Source organism: Leptosomus discolor, chromosome 1 (genome assembly GCF_034619465.1).
Source record: "Leptosomus discolor isolate bLepDis1 chromosome 1, bLepDis1.hap2, whole genome shotgun sequence".
Taxonomy (NCBI): Eukaryota; Metazoa; Chordata; class Aves; order Leptosomiformes; family Leptosomidae; genus Leptosomus; species Leptosomus discolor.
Window position 1 is genome coordinate 127,554,901 of NC_141391.1, and position 13,143 is coordinate 127,568,043.

Consider the following 13,143-nt stretch of genomic DNA (forward strand, 5'->3'; position numbering starts at 1 on the left):
TACAGTATGGTTGTGCTACGGATGTACCAGATACAGAGTGATCTAAACTGTGTGCCTGGGGAAAACACATTACAATGCACAGTGCTTTGAGGCTACTGCTATGCTTCCTGGCTGAAGAATGGTAAAAAGACAGAAGACTTTAGGACTGATATGTTTAAAGCCTATTAAAGCCCTTTTTTCATAACAACTTAAAGGTGGGAATCTCAGAGAATGAAAAAAAAATGGAAAGAAAGAACAGCTCTCCTACAGCAGGAAGCTTAGGAGAAGCTCTGGGTGACTACTTCAATATGGTTGTGATATACTAGCCCTTTTAAGTGGCAAATCCAAACACTTGTGGCTTTTTTCCCTAGCACATCTATTCAACATGTTCCTTTTAGCTGGAGGTCTTTATAGCACCAACTTAACAGTGTCCACAAAGGGTCTATCGCAGCATGCACTGCAGGCTTGCCTCCCCCCTCCCACTTTTTCAATAGGGCTGTATGCAGTAGAGGAGCAAAGTAGGAAACAAAATGGCTCAAAGCCACATGTGCATTTCCCAAAGCTCAGTGCCAGTCTCCAGAATAAGTGATTAAGCCCTGAGGCTACTGGGTCTCATATTCAGCTGCCTGTGGCCCCAAAGGATCTTTCCAATCAAAGCCATGTCTGTGCTCTGATGACAGCCCTACCTGAAGGCTGGGAGAGGGGTAGGGCACAACATTATGCCTTCAGTGCTGTGCCACTCAGGAGTGACAGCTGCAATCACAGGCCTGATTCATCAGTTTTACAGAACTTGGAAAGCACTGAAGTTTCACAAGCTGGGCATGGTCTCAGGCAGTCAAGCCCAGGTTCTTGGGTGAAAGAAGAGATATGTCATACAGGTCCCCTCTGGAAACCTTTTCAGGTTCTGACAGACACTTATGCCTCATTTCAGGATGTTCTCATCCTGTACTGACAAAAGTGAATAGATAAGAGCTCAGCTTAAATATTGCACAATACTTTACCTTGCTACAACACCATGCATTTGAGGCTCTTGCAACACTACAAATACTTATTCAATTAGGTTTAGAGTCTTTCTGGAACATAACAATGTCTAGAGCAGCAGACCACAGAGGTCTTGTAAAAATTATTCCTAGTGAAAATGTCGTTGAAATCAATGAAATTACATGCTGCTTTCTCCATCCGACATTGCATTTGGTATTGAACTTCCAATAAGATCTCAGTACAACTGTTTGTTAATAAGCTGTACAAACTTCAAGATGGGAAGAATAGAGAGAGATGGTCTAGGTCTTTTCACACTTCGCTATAAATCAGTATCTAAGAGCTCTTAGTGGGACCAGTGACCTCTCTCATATATTTGATATCTTGAGAGTAGGCTTAACTTTTCCCATTCTCACTTGAACTAGTGTCTAAGGAGGGAGGAGATATGGGATGTCTCTCCTTTCTCTGCTTGTACTTTAAACACGTAAAATGAATGAGAAAAAAAAAAAGTAGGCCAAGAGTGATTTCACAGAAGGTTTTCTATAAGGTCTGTGGCATCCAAGACATGCTGTTGCTGTGAAGAATTGAGATACATAATGTCCATGTCTTACCCATTGCTTTGGTGAGTTCATACATGTGCTGTCATGAGAGCCTGTCAGCCACCTTGCAGAAGATCTGTGGAACAAACATCAGCACCAATGGAACGGCTGAAATAAAGGTGGGTGGAGAGGATGGCCAGGGCAAGACAGAGGAAAAAGTCCATATGGACACATGAGGGCAATCTCTGGGTCAGTCAAGCCCAGATGGGCACAAGAATCCACAACACAAATCAACAAACTGAGCATCTGTGAAGAACAGAGCCAACACCCATCATTACTCTGCCTCTAGCAGCAAGGATGACACCCTGTCCTAGTGGAGCTAGGGCTGGTATTAGAGGGGTCAGGCAATCTCATGGACCAAGAAGCAGAGCCAGCAGAGCCAATCCTGGCTAGGAAGGAGAGGCCACGTCACTGAGGCCCATTGAACCCATCAGAACCAGAAGCTGAGAAAAAGCCAGCTGCACCAGTGAGGAGGTGGAGTCTCTACCAATATAGAGAAGCTTTTGCTATGGATTCCTGCTCTTTGGGGATACAAGATCCTGGTACACACACAGTTCAGCTCTGCAGTGGGGATGTGGGATTGGTCTATCTGGAACAAAAGCTGAAGAGGTTATGAGAGAAGATATCTTAGGCGGAGCTGTTTTAGAGCTAGTTTATCAAATTACGTAGACCTGCAACTCTGGTTACTTGGGTTTTGCTGGGGGCAGCTCTGGTGATTTGAGAGATTTTACTCTGCTTCTTGGGGAATGGAGAAGCTGTTGGCTAAAGGTGGTGCTCTGGGTTAGGCTGTCTTTCAGGAGGTTAGGAAAACAAAAGACAAAGATCCTGATTAAGAATCCTGGTTGCTACCTTCTTCAGGACAGCCTGCCATTTCAGGAGGATACACACCCCTGTCCTCTCTGAAGTTCAACTGCTGTATGTGGCTGTGGGCACAGGTAGCATATACGGAGTTTCACCCTAGCAGTAGGTGCAGTTCAGGAGGAGAGAAATCTTTTCTTTTTTGTGCAGATGCTGGGTGTAAAGCAGTGAGGAGTGAAAGATCCTGTAGAAACATCACTATCCAAATGCTCTGTGGAGCAGAAGTTCATTGTAGAACAGTGTGGGAAGACAGAGGAGGCTGGTACACAGCCAAAGCACTTTCCTCTTTGAAGCCTTAGTTGACATAAGCATGGATGATGGAATGCTCTGTGATAATTGAATAGGATATTCATGAGAGCACCTTGCCTCCCCTGCAGCACCACAGCAAAACTTCAAGTTTCAAGCACAGGGTAAGCATCGCCCTTTACGTTTTACAAGAAGGGTGACACAGAGCTACAAGTGAAGGACTGAACAACCTTCATTCCCCACGTGGATTTCTTCTCTCATATCTCCCTGCTGCCTTGGAGAAGCTGCTCTATCTCGCTTCCCCCCTCCACTGTCCAGAATGGGGAATGAGCAGGAAAGGCTCAGCCCAGAGCTGTCACACATTAACTCAACCACATCCAAATCAGCCTGCTTACTGACAGGGCCAGCTCCCCAGCAGGGCAGTGCTGAGAGGCTGACGCAGGGTCCTCGGGACCGCTGCTAGCCCAGTGCTCATGGAAATGACAGCCGGTGTTGTGCAGCGAGGTGGCATGGACCAGAGAGAGAACTGCCAGCACCTCTTTCAGCTATGGCACAGTCAGTCATGCAGATCTGCTCCAGGAGACCCTGCTCGGCTGTTTAGCTGCCTGTTTTTTCTTGGTTTTTCCTGCTGTTACGCCCTTCAGATGTGGATCAGTCATTTTCTCTCTCTCTCCCTTGCACTCTCCCTTCCTCCATATCACATCTCTGTCATTGTTCCTCTTACTTATTTGCCTCTCTTCCATTCACTGCCTCTGCTTTGGACAGGTTTTACCTCTCTCCCTGCCTTTCCTTTTCTCCATTTGGCTCCTTTGTTCTTCCCTCTCTACTCTCATTCTTTGCATTCTCTGCCTTGAGCTCTGCCCTCTCCCTCCCCTAGCCTTCCACCTTACCAGACCAGCTCCTCAAAGTACCCCTTCTACCCCACACCTCCCCTTCTCTGCCCACCCCTGCAGTGGCAAAGCCTGGGGTTGTTCTGGGGAGGAAGGTCGCTGCTGCAATAGCAGAGCCCACCCTCCAAGCAGCTTCCCAAGCCACTAGGAACTAGTTCATGCCTTGCTTTTCCTGATTGCTTGGGATGTTTGTTTGACTTTAATGAACTTGCAAACGCTTTCTCAAAAGACAATTACCTCCATAAACTGTAATAATAATAATAATGGAACAAATACAGCCCTGAGCTTACCACCAAACAGGGAGGGAGCTATTTGATGCTTAGGTCTCTCATCACTAGGTTGAGAGATTTCATGGTGTTGGCAGTCACTGTCAGAAGTACCAGAGCGGATTCAAGGTTAACGGGAAGGTTAAAAAGAATGTTCAGAGACTGGATGGACTTGAGGCTTGAGCCTTTCATTGTTATTCTGCTGGCTGCAAAAACCCTGGCCAAACCAGCATGGAGCACAAGAGGGTGACAGGGCCTCAGCCTAGTCGCTCATGGACTGATGGTCCCAGCAGAAAATTCCTCACAATTTCTAGGTGCAACCAGGAAAGGTCAAGGCAATCCCAGAGACCAGCAGTGGAAGGACTTGTAATATCCCTGCCTGCAGTTTACTCAGACTGGGGAGAAGTAGGGATACTTCCCATCACCAGGGCTGGCTGCAACCCTGTCTTTCCATGGAGGGAATGGGATAGGAGCTGCAGAACACAAGCTGCTGCTTCTTGTGGAAATGGCTCTAGAGACCTTGCATAACCCTGGAGACTGGGGAGGCTCAGCAGCTGCCTGCAGCAGATCTCAGGGAAGCAAGTCTGATCTGTAAATTAGCCTCTGGCCCTTGGCTACAGCTAGAGCAAGAGCAAATGTGTCCAGCCCTCATGGGGGCAGGCACTCTGAGCCATTAATAACGATTTCCTGAAAATTTTTGTAGAGTCCAAAACTAAGCAAACAAGAAAAAAAACCAGAGTGAGAGACAAAGGGCGGGGAGGGAGAGAGATTGATAATTCAGGGTTTCATTACCTGGTTGTGGTCAGCAGACTGTGTGATTCAGAGTCTGAGGGTGTTACTTTAAAATAAAAAAAGCAGCAACCATCCTTGCCTGAACTGCCCCAAACAGGATCACACAAACCAAATAACTTGAGCCTAGATAAAATTTCTCTTTAGTCCAGTGACATCCAAGCTTGCATTTCTGTCTATGCCCATCTGCAGAAGAAATCACATATTCTTTAATCTAAGCATAATTCAAGGGAAATTTTTCACCTGATTCTTTGGCTGTCAACACGGTCTGTTTTGGGAGTGGATTTACACTGTCAGCTTGGATACCTTCCTGCTTCATTTCCAGCCTTTGGTCTGTTGATCTGAATGCCTGCTGGCTGGCTCCTTCTGGAGTGGCACAAGTATTTCCCTCCAAAAAGGAAACCAGGCACAACTGACAGCACTGTTTGTGCCAGGATCCAACCTGAAGCAAGGGCATAGATGTTGTCTTCACCACAGTCCACAGAGATGTTGTGCCCTCAAGTGCCCTCACACACTTAGGCCATACCCCAAGATATACACATGCCCTTGACATTAAATATAAAAGCACCACCTTGGCAAGCTACAACCCAGTCTTGTCTCTGGGACTTCGGGTGCTTCAAATTGAAAGATGAGTGAATGCATCCTGTGCCCCACAACCACCAAAGTGCTCTACAGAGTCCAGATCAAACCCAAAGCAAATGCCTTTCCCCAGTGACATCCATGAGCCACTCTGCTCCAGCAAGCATGAGTCCTGGACTTCAGCCACTTTGCATCAGCTTCAGGGGCAAGGCTCTTCTTTCTTTCACCCGACCTGCAAAGGCAACATAGGCAGCACTGAGTGCATTTCCCCATTTAACCAGTGGAGCTATAGGAGCTTCAAGGTGATAATGAGACCATGGTTGACCACCAGCTTAACAGAAACAGGGTGACAAACAGGAGAATCACAAAGCAGGTGAGGAGAGTATAATGGATTCATTGAGAAGGCACACTGAAAATATCTAAATAGGTCTAGCTTAGATTATTTTCTACCTGTCTTCTCAGTCACTGTACACAAGTACATAACATCCATCCATCTGCCTGACCATCATTAGCTTATTCCATTCCAGGCACCATAAAATACAGGGGAAAATTCATACATATGTGAGAGGATCTTGTAGAAGAAAGGATGGAAACTCCATTGTTAGAGGATTTGAAACTGGAGAGCTGAAACCCTGCTAGTTATACCCTGGGGAACCATCCTGCATAAGCCTTCAGAGAGATGAATTAACCTTTTCTCTCTCAAGGGTGTTTTACCCACCATCACCATAGTCATCCTGGGAAAAAAAGGAACTCTGTTTGTTTCCTCGCCTTGCAGACAGGTTGTGCTGAGAGGTGCCATCCTCTAGCCAGGTGTCTTCACACCATTTAACTGGGTTAAAAAAAGCTGTTCTCTGTGCTAAATTGCTTCCTCACTTCACAAGGCGTGAAAGCCTTTTCTCCCCCTCACGTGTCCATGCTTCACTCCTTCTGGGGAGACAGCTGGTCTTTTTTTTTTTTTTAATGCATTCTGCTCCTTAAATGCCATCTCTGACACAAATCAGGTCATGTAGATCCAAGCCCACAAAAACATTGAGGTGACTCAATCCTGTGAAATCAATGGGAGTCAGGTGCCTAAATTTCTTTGTGATTCAGGTGACCTTGAATAACATCAGCAGGAACATACATTGTGCTCTAGTCAAAATTAGAGCATGAGCTGAGATACACCTTAACCCCACAAGTACCACAGGCAACTCAGCCCTACTTCACCTACCTTACTGAAGGAAAGATTTCCACACATACCTTAGCCCAGCTGTCATAAGAAAGGAATGACTTGGGGTCCCCATATCTTTGCATGGAGAACAAGGGTTGGGTTTTTTCCTTAATAGTTGGGTGTCACATTTCCCTTGGGTTGTGAAGTATGTTATTGATAACTGTCACTGGTCCTATGGATGTCCAGGCTCTGGCCAGTATTGATGCCTTCTGTGGTGAAAGCTGTGTAAGTCCAAAGCCTGGACTTGTGACATGGGTTTCAGAATACCAGGAGATGGTCCCATGAATCGAAGTGCTCTGGGTTTTGGTGTCATATTAAAGTGGAACTCCTATCTAAGGACATAAAGGAGCAGGATACCAGGGTGATGACTGAGCATATAGCAGCTTGATCCTAGGATGAATATTAAGGAAGCTGACACATGCTATATATTGGTGGGCAGAGAAACACCAGGAAAGGGAGAACTATATAGAGGAGTAGAGGAGACCATATAACACTGAAAGACCTTTTAATGGAACAGTAAGTTCTTTTTTGATCTCTCCTTCCCTGCGTCCAAAATACAAAACTATGATTATTTTTCCAAGACCAGGCAAGGATGTGTACCACGAGAGACAAGTGGACAAACAGCAAGCAAGGACCAAAGCACCCAGTCCCCTTCTTTCTTGCTCTTTGCCTATGTGTGGCTGCAAACACACGGAACATCTGGAAAACATCTAATTTCTTCACTTCTCCTTTCCTAATGTACCAGCATGTGGGACATTTAGAAGGGCCTCGAGGCTATAGTAACACTTTCTTCATTCTTTGCCATATTTTGACCCCTCTGTAAGCTGTGGGTTTGGAGATGGAGAGTGGAAAGGTGGCCAGAGATTAGAAATCTTCTTGGGGTCATGGTTCCATGCAATTTCCACATTCCTGGTACCTAAGGACTAACCTCTGCCCTACCTGTGTCTTAAACATCAATTTTTTATCTCCTACTCTCTCAGCTATGTGACAGCAAGGGAAGTCTCACTTACAGGAACGGTCTGCCTGGGAAGGGATGTCCTAGAAACCTGGAGGTGTGGCAGACAAGCAGATGGAGATGGTGAGAGGATCAGCCCTCTAGGGTTGCAAAGATGTTGTGGGCTGTGTAGATAGAGACATAAAAGCTTAACAGTGTGTTTCATAAAGGCAAAGCTTTGCACACTGTCTTCAGTGGGTATGTAGGGATGGTCCGAATAAAAAAATGGACATGTTTGACTGTATGTCCTTTTACACATCCATATAGCTATGTATCCGTTAGCCTCAGTGATTTCACATCTTTCTGCCATTGAAGGATCTATGATTTGTTTCACATTAAATGAAACAGAGGACATTTACTCTGTGTAAAATGATAATACATTGCATGCACACTTACAATACCATGAGTATGTCGATATTAAGTACTATTATGAGTTTACTTTACACATAAATGTGTATGAAGGGGGTGTGTGATGGAATACTAATATATGAAACCTATCCTTACCAGACCTGTTTCCTGGCTGGGAGCTCTAGATTCTGTACAAACACTAGTAATAATAGTCACTTTATTCAAGCCACAGTACTGGAACGTCATACAACTAAGATGTCATACACACATGACAGATAGATAAGACAGACAGATTTCTTGTTTTCCACTGAGATGCTTTTGAATACATCCTGGCAGGGCTGACTCACCCTTTCAGCTTTCCAAGGAAGATAAATTGCTTTCCAGGAGCTTCACTGTATACAGGTTATTTTTGAGCAGCTTCCTTAATTAAGGTTTATCTGCTGTGTGCAAAATCCACAGATGAAGAGCCCTTGTCTTTATTTGTGTGAACAGAAGTTTCCCTCTGAACAATCTGTTTCTCACCCAACCTGTTGTTATACAACATGACCACACATGCTGCATGGATACCATGTCTTACCCCAGAAGAAGCTGCAGGCCAGTAGCCTGAAAATAAGTACTTTCAAATGCCTATGATGCTTCAGTGGGGAAGGACTGAGTAGAAATGGTATTCCTGAGGGCCACAGTTGGCACAGACGAACTATTAGTACATTTCTTTCATCCCTGACTTTAAACTCCACCTCTGCCCCAGCCTCATATTTCTTGTCTTTTATATCTGAAATTATGCTGAAAGCACCCTGTTGGAAATACATTTTGCAGTTGCAAACCTTGTGATCTGGCAAGGACTCAAACTGATGTCATCCCAACTGGGATAAGAGGACAATGATGTCATTGGAATAGCAAAGGAGCCTTTTAGCTCTGTAATGCAGTAGGTGCGGGTGAGAGGTTTCACTCTGACCTCCCAGGGAAGAAAAAGTGCTCTCCCATTCCCTGCCAGGTAAAGGGCTGGATGGCTGGCAGTCACTGCTCTTCCCAAGTTCATCTGTCAGAATAGCAGGAGAGCCAACCCTGTGGCTTGCTGTGCCCCAGCCTCCTGCTAGCAGCGGGAACGAGATAAACCTTCTGAGGGCTGCATAGCCCAGGTAACAGGATAACTCCTCCGGTGTCAGAGAGGCATGCATGCAGCAGGCCAAACTTCATAATGGCTATCCTGGTTGGCGCAGGAGGTACACGGGATGTGAGAGCAACAAGGCCAGTGGCAAGAGGGATTTACCTTCAGTCAATGGTTTTCATCTTTGTCCAGGGATTAACGATTTTGTCACATTCACTAATAGTTTTGCAGGAATCAGGCATATGGGACTGGACCTTTAGGTTATGTCTAAATTGTCTCTCCAGTCTCCCAGTCTTGCTGCTGTTTGAAATTAGCCACAGTCCTTAGGGAGCGAGAGTCAAAGCTAGGGCATCTAAGTGGTACATAGTGCTATAAAGGAGTGCCTAGTCTATCTTCACGTTGCTGTGGCTACAGTGTAATGCAGGCATACTCAAGTTCTCCTCAAACCAGCTAGTCCAGGTATTAGTAGTTACGTTTCCACAGCAACACAAGACTTACTGAAAGCTGCAAAACTTGCCGAAGGAGCAGGATGGATGAGCTTGAGCAGAGCTCTGCACTACCCTGGCTGGATCATAGCTGTTCTGTGAATATCCTAGTTTAAAGGTACTTCCAATTTGTTTCCACCCCCTTGTGCTGAAACATGCTGAAAAGCTTACCCCAGATGCTGAATAACAGTGCAAGGTTAGCTATGCAAGCAAAAGACATACATGGATGGTTACAGCATGCTAAAGTCTGCATCGTCTTTACACATAACCATCACATGCTCTCTGACAAGCTGAGACAAACATGAAAGCCCACTTTCCGTACCACGTCACTTAATGCACTTGGGGCGGTGTAGCTGTAACTGCTCAGCTGTGCCCCTGTGATAGGTACAACAACCATTTTGTTCCTGGGCATGGTCAGAAGCACGAAAATTCCTTGTGCTGAATCCTGTATATTAGTATCAGTTGCGTATTCATTCACAGGCTTTTCCACTCACACCCTACATAAGCATCCCAGTGCCCAGTCTCACTCGCAGACTTATTTCCTGCTTTATACAGACCTATCCTCATCCCTGCATAGTGTGTGTGTGGGGGGGGCTCTTTTCCTTGATGATTTGGGGCTGCTGGTTCCTGGCCTTGAGTGGGCCACCATACCCACTCAAGCTCACCCCTGTTTGCCTCAGAAACAATCTAGGTGGGCACCAGTGCTAGGGTGGGGGATGCTGTGCTCACTGGGGACCCAGGGGGAGATAGTGGGTACCACCTCTGGCATACCAGTGGCCAAATGTTTGGTTCACCGGCACAGCTTCACTCACATGTGTGAGCCTGTCTCAAAGCTGTGGAAATGATCACTTCCAGTCTATTTTCCAGTGGTTGCTGACAGTGTGGCCAGTCCTCTCTTCCTCTCTTCACAGGCATGGTGTTTCCAGTGCATGCTGCAGTGGCTTCTTCTCCCTTATTCCTGCTGCACTCTTTTTGAATGTATTTATAGGCTGTCCCCTCTCTCTGCTCTTCAGGTCCTGGGCCTTTCCCCACATGGCATCTCTCAGTTACAATGGCCTAAGGAGCAGTTTCCTTTTCCCACTCAGGAATAAACGCTTGCTATCTTTCTCAGCCAGCTCATTTTCTTTCTTTTGTGACCTGAGCCAGTGTTGGAAACCAGGTGCAGACGGCAAAATGGCCAGTGGCTCTGCTTCCGAGTAGCTCTTTTGAATGCTTCCCAATAGGAATATTAATAGAACAGTGTCCTTTCATCAATATGCAGCTGAGCTGATACTTGCCCAGGGGCTGCTAAATTATTGGGGTGAAGCATGGTATGTCCTGTAGATTCAGTGGGGTATACAAGCTGAACATTATCTGTCTGCAGCAGACCAGCATAAGGCATATGCTCTGTTTTGGTCCCATTTAAGACTCTAATGCATGGCTTAACTCTAAAAAACATGGGGAATGCCTGTTCTTTGTCGCAAGGCTGTCAAGAGAAAGCAGTAGTCAGAGAAAGAATAATAATCTGCTGAAATTGGAAAGACTGATATCTATCTGCCTATTATCCCTTCATTGAAACCATGAGTGGTAAAGTGCTTGGAGTGCTTGCAGGCAGGTCATGTGTGAGGAGTATATCCTGTGAATATCCGCGTATGTCTGACAGCATGCATCTGCGGTGGGGCGGGCAGCAATGCTATTCTCTGTTGGCAATCCTGAGCCAAAGAGCCATAAAGGACAAAACACTTGGTGTCATTAGAGTCACACACCTGTGAAACAAGGTGTCATTAAAAAGAAACAAAGACTTGAAGGCAAAGGTGGATTTGGAAGGACTGTGAAAATCCCCCTTGGGAGAATGTTTTGAAAATGAGTGGGGAAAAATTGGTCTATTTCAAAATGGATGGGAAAATAAATCACGGGTATAGAGACAACCCAGCTGGTGCAAGCCTTTCCACACAGCCAAGGTGCTCTCACCATTGCTGACGGAGATGATGAGGTGCTTTAAATTCCTTTTACAAACCTCCCGTGTCTGTCCAGCCCTAGGATGAAATTAGAGCCACCTGGCTTCAAACTCATACCAAATGGCAAGGCTGCTCTGAAATTTGTCACTTGTTAGCAGGCGGGGAAGGTGGGACATTTCCAATAAAACCAGAGCCTGGGCTGCACCTGGAGAAATCTTAACTTATGTCCCTGTTTTCTCCTCTGCCCTCCTCCCTTGTTCTTCTTCAAAGGTTGAAAAAAATGAGGATGGGGACCAAAAGATTGAGCAAGATGGCATCAAACCAGAAGATAAAGCTCATAAGGCGGCCACCAAAATCCAGGCCAGCTTCCGCGGACACATAACAAGGAAAAAGCTCAAGGGGGAGAAGAAGGGAGATGCCCCGGTGTCTGAGACTGACGCCGCCGACAAGAAGGAGGAAGGCCCTGCTGGCGGAGCGGCTGAGAACAAAGAGAGCGAGGCTCCCACTGCCACAGAAGCGGCCACCGCTGACAGTGCCCAGCTGGAGGAGGGCAGCAAAGACAGCAGCGCGCCAGCGGAGGAGAAAAAAGGGGATGGAGCCACCGACACGGGCTCAGAGCAGCCAGCCCCGCAGGCTGCCACTCCTGCTGCCTCTTCGGAGGAAAAGCCCGCTGCTGCCGCTGAAACGGAAAGTGCCACTAAAGCTTCCACTGACAACTCGCCGTCCTTGAAGGCTGATGAAGCCCAAGACAAAGAGGAGCCTAAACAAGCCGATGTGCCTGCTGCTGACACCACTGCCACCACCACCCCTGCCGCAGAGGATGCTACTGCCAAGGCAACAGCGCAACCCCAAATGGAGACAGTGGAGAGCAGCCAAACCGAAGAGAAGACAGGTGAGTGAATGCCTCTCTAGGGAATGGGCCTTTCCAGAAATGGATACCTCCCTTGCTTTCTTGGGGACGCATCTGAGGTTGGCCAGCAAGAACAGGGGTTAGACTGAAGGTTAACAAGGGAATTCCCTTGCTGTGTTTTAGGGGTGGTAGGAGTTGCGTGTTCTTGCTTAACACCCTCTTCCCTGCTTCCCAGCAGCTTTTGGAAATACTGCACCTCCTCTCGAGGCTCCTGCACCTCTATGTGGAGGTGTCATCCAGCCCTTTTTTCCATGGTGGTGGGAGAGTGTCAGCCAGCTGGGAGGCTTGGAGGAGCCTGGGAGAACTCCCTGAGCTCTGCACGTGCTAAAGAGGTTGATGAACCTTCCCAGTCACACTAGCGCAGGCAGCTCCAGTGGGGCAACAAAATAGCCTGAGCTGATGGCAGCTCACTGGAGGCTGACAACTTGAGCTGAAAATCTCCTAAGACAAAAGCACTCTTGTACTGCAGGAGGCTATTTAGCCTTGCTGGTGGGATGGTCAAGAAGGAGCCCAAAGGGTCTTTTTTCTGTCTGCTTGTGAATGGATGAGATTCCTGATACAACCGCATCCTAGTCAGGATCATCTTGTTATCAGCATTGCTTATAGTTTCATCCACACCAGTACTTCTAGCGCCTGTACTTGAAGAAGCCCATGACAGCCCATACGTGCATGAAGCTTTTAGACATGTCAGCTGGGTCAGACCCACATGGTAAGAGGATCAGGTAGGGAAAGGGAAGATTAAAGGCCCTGACAGCTCAGTGAGTGAGGACAGAAGAGAGGGTTGAATGCAAACTGTCACTCTAGGAGGTGTTTTCAATTCTGTGCTCTTGACTGAGTGCAACTCTTCTTAGCTAGTTCCCGTGGGAAGAGGTGAAAAGTTTTGGGAGGCAAAAGGGAGTATTTTTGAGAGGCATAGTGCTTACAAACCATGAAGAGGAGCTGGTTTTGAATTGTGACACTGGGCTGG

General features: G+C 46.7%; 1 protein-coding gene across 1 annotated transcript in view; it reads left to right on the top strand.

Annotated features, from left to right (window-relative positions):
- The window catches only part of GAP43 (growth associated protein 43), a 147,474-nt gene that overhangs the window by 112,671 nt on the left and 21,660 nt on the right, over nucleotides 1–13,143 (top strand). The window contains exon 4 of the mRNA XM_086460566.1: nucleotides 11,425–12,158. Coding sequence (XP_086316692.1) covers nucleotides 11,425–12,158 — 734 coding nt within the window. The remainder of the gene's footprint in view (nucleotides 1–11,424; nucleotides 12,159–13,143) is intronic.